General features: G+C 41.5%; 1 protein-coding gene across 1 annotated transcript in view; it reads right to left on the reverse strand.

Moving 5' to 3' along the window:
• Positions 1-13815, reverse strand: part of LOC124794912 (DNA polymerase epsilon catalytic subunit 1) — a 306938-nt gene that overhangs the window by 121626 nt on the left and 171497 nt on the right. The window contains exon 24 of the mRNA XM_047258614.1: positions 6238-6404. Within this exon, the coding sequence (XP_047114570.1) occupies positions 6238-6404 (167 nt within the window). The remainder of the gene's footprint in view (positions 1-6237; positions 6405-13815) is intronic.

A 13815-nucleotide genomic window follows, 5' to 3' on the forward strand; every position in this document is an offset into this window, starting at 1 on the left:
TAAACCCCTCACCAGGTTAAGATTCTTTGATGACATTTTGCAATCTGAATTGAGGGTGAGGACACCCTATCCATACTCTTCCAGAACCTCCTCAACAACTTCTCGCCAATTTGCTTCATCTGGTATCACTCAACCCAACAAGCCATCTTCCTAGATGTTGACCTCCACTTCAAAGATGACTAAACTAGTACCTCTGTCCATATCAAACCTACTAACCACCAGCAATACAGCCACTTCGACAGCTGCCACCCATTCCATACCAATAAGTCCATTCCACATAGCCTAGCAACCCATGGAAGTCACATCTGCAGTGACGAGCAATCCCTCTCGAAATATACCAAGGGTCTCACTGAAGCCTTTACAGACTGTAATTATCCTCCCAACCTTGTACAAAAAACGAATCTCCCATGCCTTATCTTTCCAGTCTCCCACCACCTCCCAAAGTTCCACCTCCCGGCCACAAGGAGCATTCCCCTCATAACTCAGTACCACCCAGGACTGGAGCAACATAATTATATTCTCTGCCCGGGTTTCGACTACTTCTCGTCGTACCCTGAAATGAGAAATGTCATGCCCACTATCCTTCCCACACCTACCACAGTGGTATCCCACCGTCCACCAAACCTACGCAATATACTTGTCCACCCCTAAATAACCCCTGCTCCCAACCATTTACCTCATGGCTCATACTCCCTATCTGGTGAGTAGCTCAAAACATGTGATCAATTTTCATACAGTTAGTAATTTATTTTGAGCACATAAACCAATAAAATTTCTCTAGGCCACCTACGGCTCTGTGCATTACCAAGTTCAGAGGACAAATGGACCTGAGTGGCAGTGAGTTTTAAAATGTCTGGAGCACACAAGGAGTGTCAAGAAGGTTCACATTATGACATCTAGAACACGTGGAAAGAGAAGCAATGATGTGCTTAAACACACAGAGCACCTAGAGTCGTGAGCAGGAGCACATTTTAACATGTTTGGACCACTAAGTGTTAAATGTCTTTGTGTGCACTGATATTAGTCTAATCAATTTATTTCACAGCTTAAATTACAAAGCCCTAAAAGTAAATAGTAGGAATAATACTAGGTACAGGGATGTATCCAGGCACACAGTCTTCATTCTCCAACTCATCAGACCTATTTCAGTTAAGAACTTAAGACTATCTCCCTAACAGTACAAAAGCCTAAAAACAGTCAACACAAGATAGTAAGAAAACGGAGGGATGGTGTGTGTGTGTGTGTGTGTGTGTGTGTGTGTGTGTGTGTGTGTGTGTGTGTGTGTGTGGGCGGGAGGGGAGGGGAGGGGAGGGGAGGGGGGGGGGGGGGTGCTTGTGCTTACTGTACACTACAGCAGTTAGCCTCAACCCCAAAATTGTGTAATTTAAGTCAATATATATTATAAGTAGACTAGTGAGAGCTTCAATTAACATGGAAATTATGGGACAGGCTTAGTATATGTTCCAGCTGATTGAGGAATTGCTAGCATTCATTGGACTTCATTGCCCGCCCCTGATAGCTGAGTGGTCAGCGCGACGGAATGTCATACCTAACGGCCCGGGTTTGATTTCCGGCTGGGTCGTAGATTTTCTCCGCTCAGGGACTGGGTGTTGTGTTGTCCTTATCATCATCATTTCATCCACATCGACACGCAAGTTGCCAAAGTGGCATCAACTCGAAAGACTTGCACCAGGCGAGCGGTCTATCCAACGGGAGGCCACAGCCACACAGCATTTCCCATTGGACTTCATGTCAAATGCAGCTCAAAACTTGTGATCAATTTCCATTTTCTGCAGACAGCATCATGCTTCGTATGACCATTTGATCCTCTTGGTGTGTGTTATCATGTAACTATCTTTACAACATCTACAGGAGTTTCTCCTTTGCAATTATAATTATTAATGTGCAATTTCTCTCAAGGACATTAGGGGCTGGCCTAGTTCTGTCCCAAAACTAATATTAAAAATTATTATGTCCCTCTCCCCATTCCCCAGGGTCACATTTAATTTCGTAGATTTTATGGGAGCTGTTGCTAGTGGTCAAGGTACAGTCAACTCTATCACATCCAACCACCAACAGTAGCTCCACTTTAACAGCTCTCACCAGTTCCATGTCTAAAATGCTATTCTTTACAGCCTTGCCATCTGTGGACGTCATATTTGCAGGGGCAAGCAGTTGTCAAAATACATTGGTAACCTTACCAGAGTCCTTACTGACAGACAGTATCCTGTCCAGCACATCCATAAACGAATCTCCCATGCCATCTACTCCTCTGACACCTGCAAACCTGTTAACCAACCACCATCCAGCGATCATCTGATCATCCAGTATCACTCTGGCCTTGAAAAGCTCTCACATCCTTCATAGTGAAGGCTTCGACTAGCTCTCATTGTGGCCCAAGATAAGGTATATTGTACCCAAAATCCTATCCACATCACCCAAAGTACTGTTCTGCCACCCACCCAACCTACAGAATACCCTTATTCACCCCATTCCAATCCTATGCCCAATCCTGTACTGCATGGGTCATTCCCCTGTGGTCAACATAGGTGCAAGACCTGTTACATACACTCATCCACTACCTCCTACTGCAGTCCAGCCACAGGTATTTTCAGCCCTACAAAAGACAGGGCCATATGCGAGAACAGCCATCTTATGTATCAGCTGTGACACAGGTAACTGTACAGCAATCTATGTTGGCATGATAAGTAACCAACTGTCTGCTTCAAGAAATAGCCACTGTCAAACTGCAGCAAATGGCAAATTTGATTATCTCGTTGCCATATATGTTGCATACTACAACACAAATGACTTCTACAGCTGCTTCACTATGTGGTCCACGTGGATACTTCCTTCCAGCACAAGTTTCTCTGAACTATGCAGCATATCCTGCATTCTTTCTACACCTTGGCCTAAAACTCCACTAATCTGTTCCCAATGCCTCACCTATCTATCTTTTCTCTCTTCTGTCCACACCACTAATTTCCCAGCCACACCATGCTCTGTCTTCTCCCACCCACTCTTCCTCCTCCCCATGAGAGTATTCTCCCATTCTCCCCCCCCTGCCCCCCACCCCTCTCTCTCTCTCTAAGCTCCCTTTCTCTGTTGTCAGGTACATTGGTGTCTGTGTGTATGAGTGTATGTACTTTTGGTCTAACAGTAGGCAGGAGAGGAGGAGGAGGAGGAGGAGGAGGAGAGCTCGTGTGAATGCAGTTTCTTATTATGTACGAGGGCATTTCGAAAAGTAAAGATACAATGGCTCGCAGTCCTTAAATATAACATTTATTTAGAAAATGTCAGTTACATCTTACTAACTGGATTATTTGTTGTTTTTCGACATAATCACGCCCATTATCCAAACATTTGTTAAGTTGGTGCACAAGCTTTTGTATCCCACAGTCATAGAAGGTTGCCGCCTGTTGCTGGAACCACATTTCAACTTCATCTTTGATCTCTTCATTGTCGTGGAATGATTTTCCACCAAGATGTGACTTCAGGTAACGGAAGACATGGAAGTCGGTGAGCGCAAGGTCCGGGCTGTATGGGGGATGGTCCAATACGTCCCATTTGAATTGTTTGAGTGGTGCTTTGGTTACGAGCGCTGTGTGAGGCCGAGTGTTGTCATGAAGCAAGCGGACTCCACTTTCGGCATTCCCCTGCATTTGTTTTGAATTGCCCTTCGAAGACATTTCAAAGTCTGGCAATATGCAGCAGCATTAATTGTTGTTCCAGAAGACATAAATTCCAACAGAAGAATACCTTGTCTGTCCCAAAAAACAGAAGCCATGATTTTCTTCGCTGAAATCGACGTTTTGCATTTCTTGGCTTTTGGTGAATTCGAATGGTGCCATTGCATTGATTGTTGCTTGGATTCAGGTGTATGGTGATAAGCCCATGTCTCGTCACCTGTCACAATGTGATCAAGGAACTCATCGCCTGCTTCAGTATAGTGTGAGGAAGTCGAGTGCAAAGTCCATCCTTTTCTTTTTGTGTTCTTCCGTTAAGAGTTTTGGAACCCAGCACGCACACAATTTCCTGTACCCTAACTCGACAGTCACAATGTCATGAAGAGTTGTCATTGACACGCCTGGTATGATCTGATGCAATTCTTTCAATGTGAGATGTCTATTTGCACGAATTGCTTTCTCTGTTCTCCAAAGAAGGGCATCAGAGATCACAGATGGCCGACCTGTTCTTTGTTTGTCATGAACATCGGTCCTACCTTCAGAGAAATGACAACACCATTTCGTTACATTTTGCCGATTTATAATGTTCCCATAAGCAGAAACAAATTATTTGTGAATATCCGCTGGTTGCTGACCTTTTGCATGAAGAAAACGTATGACGGAGTGCACTTCGCACTTGGCAGGATTCTGAATCGGCGCAGCCATTTTAAACACGACCTACTCCAACCAGAAGCAACATTCAACTGCCGAACGACTGCGAGGAGAAAGCTAACGGTTCAAGGTTAACACCAGTGTTGCCAACTTGCTCGCCAAAACTCTTCCGTTTCTGGCGTACGGTGTGTCTTTACTTTCCGAAATACCCTTGTATTTCTGTGCTCCGCAAATCAGTCTGCTATAGATGAGTTGTTGCCTTTTTCTTATTTTACATATTGCTCTATGCCATTCAAACTGCTTTTGGCATTTGAACGTTAAACATCTTTCCCTAAATTCCAATTTAATGTATTTACACATGGATGATTATCTATCTTTAACAGCTGCTTTCCCAATAAAGTAAGCATAGCACTAAAAACACATGCAAAAATTCCTGGGCTAACAGAAGGAATCAAAATATCATGTACAAGGAAAAGTAAAGTGTTATGGTCAGGACAAACAAAGAAATAAGATAGATTATATATTACAAGAAATGTAAAGCATCATTTTAAGGAAAATGATTAAAAAATCAATAAACCTCTGTATAATGCCAGAAATTAATAAATCCGATAATAAAATTACATCTATATGGACAATAGTTAAAAGAGAAAGTGGAAAATTAGTTAAAAATGGGAGGACTCTGTTATTAAAGAAAACGGCAAAATAATGAATGATAATTTTTGTTCCAGTCTGGTGTGGCACATAGACTGAAAAAATACACACAAAGGCGTTACTGATGTGGCACATAGACTGAAGAATTCATATAAAGATGTTATTGCAAGATGCTTGATTCCCATATTCACTGAGTAAAAAATATTTGTATATTTCTGAATGATGTCGGAGTAAGAGCCTACATGTTCTTCAGTTTTGGTAAATCTTTATTCCAAGCTGTCCACAGCTAATCCTTCTGCTCACTTGCCAACAGCCATAAAAAGCTTAACAACCAATGAAATTCACTTTTTTGTGCAAGTGCAATCTAACTTCTGCGGCATTTCAGTGCAGTAATGTGTTCATTGTAAATAAGTATTATAGCAGTTGTATTACATGTTTATTACCTTATAAATAAATTAAAAAGCTTTTTAATTTTAAATTCAGTGCATTAGTATTTGTAAAATTATTCTTTCATATAGTGTTCATTAAAAAATGACGATCATTCCACTTGGGACCTGTGGAATGGTACATTAGCTTATTTGTTTTAGTTGTAAATATTTGTCATGTATTGTTGTTTTTCTGACATGTTCCACATCCTGGAGGACCTCCTCACTACGGATCAATTGGAATGAAAGTAAATCTAATCTAATCTAAACTAAAAAGTTAATATTATTGGACAGAGACATTGGGTAACATGCACATATAAACTGCTGTAGATATGTAACACTACGAAGTAAAACAGCATGTAATGCGAAGATCTAAACTATTGTAATTATACGACTTTATCAGATGGAGGTACTGGGTAACATGGACAAATAAACAACCTGGGCTCGCATTGGGCCTCTGGTGAACATCTACATTTGTGGTTTGTTTAGCTTGAATTTAGCTGTAATGCTATATCTGAACACTGCTCTATTTTCTCTTGATTAAATACAAATTAGTATAGGTATGTATGTCATCAACAACTTAAATATACCAAAAGCGATGAATGATTTACATATTTAATTGTATGACTGTAACACAAAAAATACTGGTCATGACATTTACTATTCTTACATTAACAAGACAAACAGCAACATCCCTTGTAAATTATCCTCCATGGTGAAGAATGGTAAAATCAACGGTAAAAGATCCCATACAGATTTACTGTGAATGTTTGCCAAACACAACAGAAAAAACAAATATTTATAAAAATTGATTTTTAACTGACCTATTAATGATTGAACAGCAATAAACGTGGGTCCTTTCTTCTCATCTTTGTAGTCTTGGAGAGCACGCTGTATAAGACGAAAAACCTGGCGTTGATCTGTCTCTATACGGACTTCAAATGATACATTCTTAGGAGGAAGTGAATCCTCTGATTTCCCTCTGGTAATCCTGTAGTAACATGAAAGTGTTTCAGCTTAACTTAAGACTGGTCTAGAAACATATAGAAATGAAGTTTATTTATGGAACACTAAACTAGGTGAATTTATTGTGTGTCTACAGTAAACTGCTGAGACAACACAGAAACTTACCAATCACACAAAGTTTCATTATTAAAAGTTTGGCTAAAGTGCACTAAACAGAAGGACTGTACACTTACTTCTTTTATAAGAAACCTACATGACTTCTGGATCACAACTTTATGATAATATGGAATATTTGAAAGTGTGATTGAAGTGTTATTGTAAACCATGAGATTAGGAAACTACAAATTGTTACTAACTTACTTAGTAAAGGAAAATCCAATGGTGAGGAAATGTAAACAATGAGTAGAAAGAACCCTTCTACAGAATGTGTGCTACATTCAGCGAAACTGACAACTCTGCCCATTAGAGTAGGCTAAAATGATTAATTCACACAGAAGCTCTAAATTGAAATGACAAACCACAGTCATCATAGAATCATTCCATGTAGGCTTTCAGGCCGGCGTCTTCATCAGTAAACACTTCCGGGCTAAGTTGCCATGGTCGATCTGTAGAACTTCTTCTCCCTGACGTTTCGTTCTCAACTATAGACGCCACGTGACGTGCGGTGGCGCCCCCTACGATATCCATATAAGCGGCGGCCCCAGCTCCTAGCAGCCAGTCGTTGACTCACCTCGGAAGATATTCTCCGTAGTTGAGAACGAAACGTCAGGGAGAAGAAGTTCTACAGATCGATCACGGCAACTTAGCCCGGAAGTATTTACTGATGGAGTCATCATAGAAGTTCATCATGAAGATTGAAGGTAAAATTATTGAGAATGAGAAGATTGAGAGGATGAGAAACAAGCTACAGACTCTTGTGGAACACATACACAATCAGATTCATATTATGTGATGCAAACTGATGCAACGTGCTACCAGGATACCAAATGACAAACACCCTCAACTGTTGTTGATCTTTAAAGTGGCTATTCTTCAACACTGCCACAGGTTGGTTCAAATGGCTCTGAGCACTATGGGACTCAACTGCTGAGGTCATTAGTCCCCTAGAACTTAGAACTAGTTAAACCTAACTAACCTAAGGACATCACAAACATCCATGCCCGAGGCAGGATTCGAACCTGCGACCGTAGCGGTCTTGTGGTTCCAGACTGCAGCGCCTTTAACCGCACAGCCACTTCGGCCGGCTGCCACAGGTAGTGCAGTATATTTTGTAACTACAAAATTAACAGGCTTCAGAGCCACTGCAAGAGCCCACCGCGGGCCCCATTCTATTTCACACTAGCTCGGCGTACGTTCTCTATGTGTATTGCTACAGCTAATTGTGTATGTTACTGGTTCCTGCTGAGTGTTACTTAAATACTGTGTTCAAGTTGTTAGTTCTTCCGTGGAATAAAGTTATGTTCAGTCTACTGGTCATATCTACTTACAACGCAATTGGTGACGAGTCTGGTACTGTTCTCCATGCAAGTTTCTAATCTGATTGTTGCTCCATATTCTCATGATGACTGAGGGTATTACAGAGAATATTTTACATTGGTTGGCTGAACAGCAAGAATCATTTGCCACAGTTTTGCACCACCTATTGCAGGTGCTGGACAATCAAACTCAAGTACTTCAATCATTGGCTTCTGTTCTGTCTAGTTGGCATGCTCCCCAGTCTGTGTTGCCTGCTGTTTTGTCCCCCGTGGTTCCCAAGGTTTATCCACTTCCCTTTTCTACATATGATGATTCCACTGAGGAATGGGAATGGGAAGCATATGAGAAACGTCTGCAACAACACTTTCAAGTTTTGGTATTACTGATACTATTTTATGCTGTGCCTAGTTCTTTTCATGTATATTGCCAAGAATGTATAAAATCCTCTGTCAACTCGCCCCTCTGTAGGGTCCTTTTTCTTTAACATTTGGCCACATGTTTGAACTTCTTTCAACATGCTACTGCAAGCGCACCCATGTTATTGCACCCTGGGTTGAGTTTTACCAGTGTGGAAAGCAACCACAAGAGGTGCTAACATTCATTTAGCTCTGGATCGTGAGGTGCTACCATTCATTTAGCTCTGGATCGTGAGGTGCTACCATTCATTTAGCTCTGGATCGTGAGGTGCACGAGCATCCCTGCACTATGAAAATACATCCATCTCCAAGGTTTTAGGTATTGCACAGTCATTCAAGCTGCAGATGACCAAATTGAGCCTTGGTGTGAGGTATTAGCAATCCAAACCTCTCCTCCACACCAAGCTTCAGATACTTAGCTGGGACCAAGCAAGTTGGTGCTGTGGTTAGCACACTGGACTCGCATTTGGGAGGACAATAATTGAAACCCAGATCCGGCCATCTTGATTTAGCTTTTCCATGATTTCTTCAGGCAAATGCCTTTGAAAGCGCACAGCCATCTTCCTTCCCTATCCTTCTCTAATCTGATGGGACCAATCACCTTGCTGTTTGGTCCTCTTCCCTCAAATCAATCAACAAACCAACCGACCAATACTTCGCAGGGGGAAGACATAGTCACGGCAATTCACACACAATCACAGCATCAAGATGGCCGGCCTTGCTCCCAGCAGCAGTAGAACCAACAAAGTAAACAAGCCAGCAAACACGAATGTACATGTTCCATGCTCCTGTCCTGTCCTTATTGATATGGATATGAATGTAAGCATTGTATCAGATATTTATGGTGCTCCAAACAATTTTTCATTAATGTAATAATTTTTCATAAAGTTCTGCACATGTAAGTGGATACAGGAGCTGCGGTAACCTTGTTAAACTCACAAATTTACATGGACCAGGGTTCCCCTCCACTTCTCCCAGTGTCATGAACATTAGGTAAATTACAATAAACAGAGTATTCTTATACTCAGCCAATTCTCTGCCCCAGTGACCTACAAGCCAGTAGCCCGGTCACTTACATTTCTTGTTGTAGATAATGCATGTGAGGAAAATCCTTATGGATTAGATGCTTTTAAGTTATTTGGTTTTACCATTTCAGATGATGTGAATTTAGTGTCTGAACAAGCACAATATCCACAGTTAAATCTGTTAAGTTTTGAGTTTTCCTCTTTGTTCTTTCCTGAATTAGGGTTTGCCGAAAATTTTCAAGCACTCATTACCATGAAACCTTCTGCTCAGCCTTGTTTTTTTCGGTCCCATCTGATTCAAGCGGCACTCAGGGAACATGTGAAAGATGAATTAGATTGCCTCACAGAATCCGGCGTTGTTCGGCCTATTGCATCAAGTGAATGGTCTACCCTCCTTAGATATAGTAAAGGATCTGTTGGGTCGGTTATGCCTCTGCGGTGGTTTTAAATTTCCTGTGAATGTAAAGGGTGACACACGGGAGACGGACGTTTTTTAATGAAATAATACTCAGCCAACTTTAAAATTAATGCATGTTTATTTACAAAAAATCAAAGCTCATTATTTGCCATTTTAGTTAACAAAGTTATTTGTGAAAAATAATGTCATCAAGGTCATGTCCATCATTTCGAATGCAGGACTCAAGTCTCTTCTCAAAATCCTCCATCACACAGACTAAAATCTCTGCAGGGATGGTAGCAATTTCTTGAATGATTGCATTCTTCAACTTGTCCAAATTTCGTGGTTTGTTGTTATAGACGCAGTTCCTATGGTACATCACAGAAAAGAGTCACATACTGACAAGTCGGGAGACCTGGGAGGTCAAGGAACATTGCCAAAATGTGAGATACTCCGACCAGGAAACATGCGACTAAGAACTGTCATTGAAGTGTTTGCAGTGTGCGATGTTGCCCCATCCTGCAGGAACCAAATGCGTTTTAAAGGGATTCGTCGTCTTCTTAGTTCTGGTTTCAAGAATGTTTCAAGCATACAAATCTAACGAACCAAATTAACAGTAACTGTGAGCCCGTTCTCTTCAAAAAAAAATAAGGTCCAATAATGCCAACAGAGCCAAGAGCACACCAGACTGTTACTTTTTCTGAGTGTAGAGGACGCTGGTGGATAAGGTGTGGATGCTCTGGAGCCCAGTAACATAGGTTTTGCTTATTCACGGTCCTGTTGAAATGAAAATGAGCTTCATCGCTCATCAATAAAATTTCATTTTCATTCGATCCCAAAATCACTTGCATTCTGTAAGCGAAGTCTTCTCATACAGCAAAATCAGTTTCCTTAAGTTGTTGGACAATGAGCATTTTATAGGGATGGAATTTTAATTCTTTAAGCAAAATTTTTCAAACCGATTCACGATTGATTCGCAACTCACTAGCATGATGTCTAGCTGACCGTCCTGGGCTTCTGACTGCCACTAGCCCTACCCTTTCAACATTTTCTGGTGTTGTTGCTCTGCGTCTCGGGCCAGGATGCTTCTTATTCAGTATGTTTTCAGTTGATCTGAAGTTTTTCACCCGAGGATTGTGTTACAGCTCCATGTCAACTGACATAAACAGCGCACGAAACAATCGTTGTGTAGCAATAATAGACTCACCACTTTTCACGAATCTGTCATAGACAAACACTCGACATTGCAAGTCCCACTGCTCCATAGTGACTGAGTAAATGAAATGGCGTCTTGTGTCGATCAGAACTATCCCCACCATGACCACCTCCCACACTGTGCCCTCAGTACTACGCAGTTCCAAAACTGTCCGTTTCCCGTGTGTCACCCTGTACAATCTACAGTGGATACATACCTGACACCGTGGCCAGATGAACTCTTTGCAAAGTTATTAGGTGGTAAATATTTCTCAAAAACTGACTTGTTGGATGCCTATTTACAGCTCCCTTTAGATACAGAATGACAACATATGTTAGATGCCAATACCCCTTTTGGACTGTACCAATATTTGCAGTTGGTTTTTGGAGTCACCAGTACTCCCACTATTTTTCAATATTTTTTGGAACAACTAACAGAAAAGAAAGCTTAGGCCATTGTATTTGCTGTGAAGAAATTCCACGTTTTTGTCTATGGTGCCAAATTCCACCTGGTCATCAGTCACAAGTTATTGGTTTCCTTATTCAGTCCTTCTGTGTCATTACCGGATAAAGCGGCACACCACATTCAACATTGGCATCTTTTTCTTTTGCGTTACAACTACAAGATTCATTTCTGCCCTATGAATCACCACACAAATGCCGATGCTTTGTCCCGTCTGCCGGCTGGTCCAGACTAGGATTTGATCCGGAGGAATTACTTTGATTTCACATTGATGTTGGCACACAGCAGACAGTTGATGGTTTTCCTGTAACTAGCACTCGGATTGTGAAGTCTGTAGCTTCAGGTACCATTTTGCAAATCATAACATTTGTTCAACATGGGTGGCCGGATTCACCACCTTCCCGTGTGTCCGACAATCTCTGTAGTTATTAAGTCTTCCGACGTTAATTCTCTGTTGTGGATGGTGTTCTGCTTTTAGACACATATCAACATGGCCCCTCAGATAGTGATCCCCTCAGTGCTTTGTTTGGAGGTTGTTTGTTTATTACATTCAGATCACTGAGTGTATAACACACAAAAGCAATGGCCCATTGACACATTTTAGACCAGCTTGGATTTTGTCCTTCGTCCTCCACCTGGACATCACCCTGTGCAGCTGACATGCCTCTTCCAGCTGGGTGTGGCTGTCTGGGCACGCAGTTTGAGATGTTGCCCTAAATGGATTCCAGCTGTTACTGCCAGATGCTGAGGCCAGCATCTCTGCAACATTTGTACGGAGGACAACCTCTGCTCAATGCTCCACGATCAGCTTCACTTTCGTGTGGATGGCCACGTGTCCCCGAATGTCACACCACTGCCTCCGAGCCCACCCAATCGGGCGTCACATCCCCTGCTGCTGTCGAGTCTCCACTCCCGAAACTGATAAGGGCATCCATCTTTGGTGGCCGAACCAGCAGTTTCTCTATTACTTGCGACACAGTCATCAGGGATTCTGTCACCTGATACCAGTATCATCAGCATCGTGAGAGAAACGTGCTATGTCATCCGCAGAGAGCGCCTCAGACGTGTGTGTGTGTGTGTGTGTGTGTGTGTGTGTGTTCAAGTTGTTAATGCTTCCGAGGAATACAGTTCTGTTCAGTCTACTGATTGTGTTTACTTATACAACAAAGTAGAGCACTTTTCACGTCATGTGCCATGTTGCTCCCTATCACTGGTCTACAGTTCCATCTCTTGTCATATTGCATAAGCAAGATGCATATTGTTTGCTGTAAATACTATTTGTCAGTCACAATTTCAAAGTTATGTATATCCTACACAACACTGCACCTATAAAATGACGTAAATACTGTTTTTTACTGTTGATAGTGCAGCACTGTATAAGTAGAGTTTTCTGCAACTGTGGAAACAGTTAACACCTCATGTTGATCATTACTACTGTTCATAAAAGTTGAGAGAGCTGTATGCAGGAAGAGACTGTGGTACTTCAAAAAATATAGCTTACATTAAATGTACATGAAGGACAAGGTTATAAACTTATGTTGATAGCTGCAAAATACTAACACAAATTCTTTACACATGAATCGAAAAGCTGACCTCTGGGAAGCTCAGTTTGGATTTTGGAGAAATGTAGGAACACAACACACAAGGCAATATTGATATTACGACTTATCTTAGAAGGTATGTTAAGAAAAGGCAAACCTATGTTTATAGCATTTATAGACTTAGAGAAAGCTTTTGACAATGCTGACTGGAATAATCGCTTTGAAATTCTGAAGGTAGCAGCGGTGAAATACAGAGAGCGAAAGGCTATTTACAACTTGTACTGCAACCAGATGGCAGTCATAAGAGTTGAGGGGCATGGAAAAGGGAGGGAGTGAGACAGGTTTGTAGCCTGTCTCCGATGTTATTCAACCTGTACATTGAGCAAGCAGTAAAGGAAAACAAAGAAAAATTTGGTGAACAAAGTCAAGTCCAAGGACAAGAAATAAACACTTTGAGGTTTATTGATTGGCGACTCCATGGAGTGTCCTGTGCACCACGACCAGATAATGGATATACTTGGAAGGAGAGACAGAATTGGCCATATTTTTTTTGTTTTATTAAGCGCAAAATCGATTTTCGGTCGCTTAGTGAACATCCTCAGAGCTGTAATATACAATTTAAATTGGTAGGCACTGGTGTCAACAAGCTTAGAGCGATCACATAAACTCATAAAGTTTATGTGATCGCTCTAAGCTTGTTGACACCAGTGCCTACCAATTTAAATTGTATATTACAGCACTGAGGATGGTCACTAAGGGACCGAAAATCGATTTTGCGGTTAATAAAACAAAAAAATACGACCAACGTTGAGGTTTGCCAATGACAATGTAATTCTGCCAGAGACCGCAAAGAACTTGGAAGAGCAGTTGAAAAGAGTATATAAGATGACCATCATCATCATCATCATTTAAGACTGATTATGC

The sequence above is a fragment of the Schistocerca piceifrons genome, chromosome 4 (genome assembly GCF_021461385.2).
Source record: "Schistocerca piceifrons isolate TAMUIC-IGC-003096 chromosome 4, iqSchPice1.1, whole genome shotgun sequence".
Lineage (NCBI taxonomy): Eukaryota > Metazoa > Arthropoda > Insecta > Orthoptera > Acrididae > Schistocerca > Schistocerca piceifrons.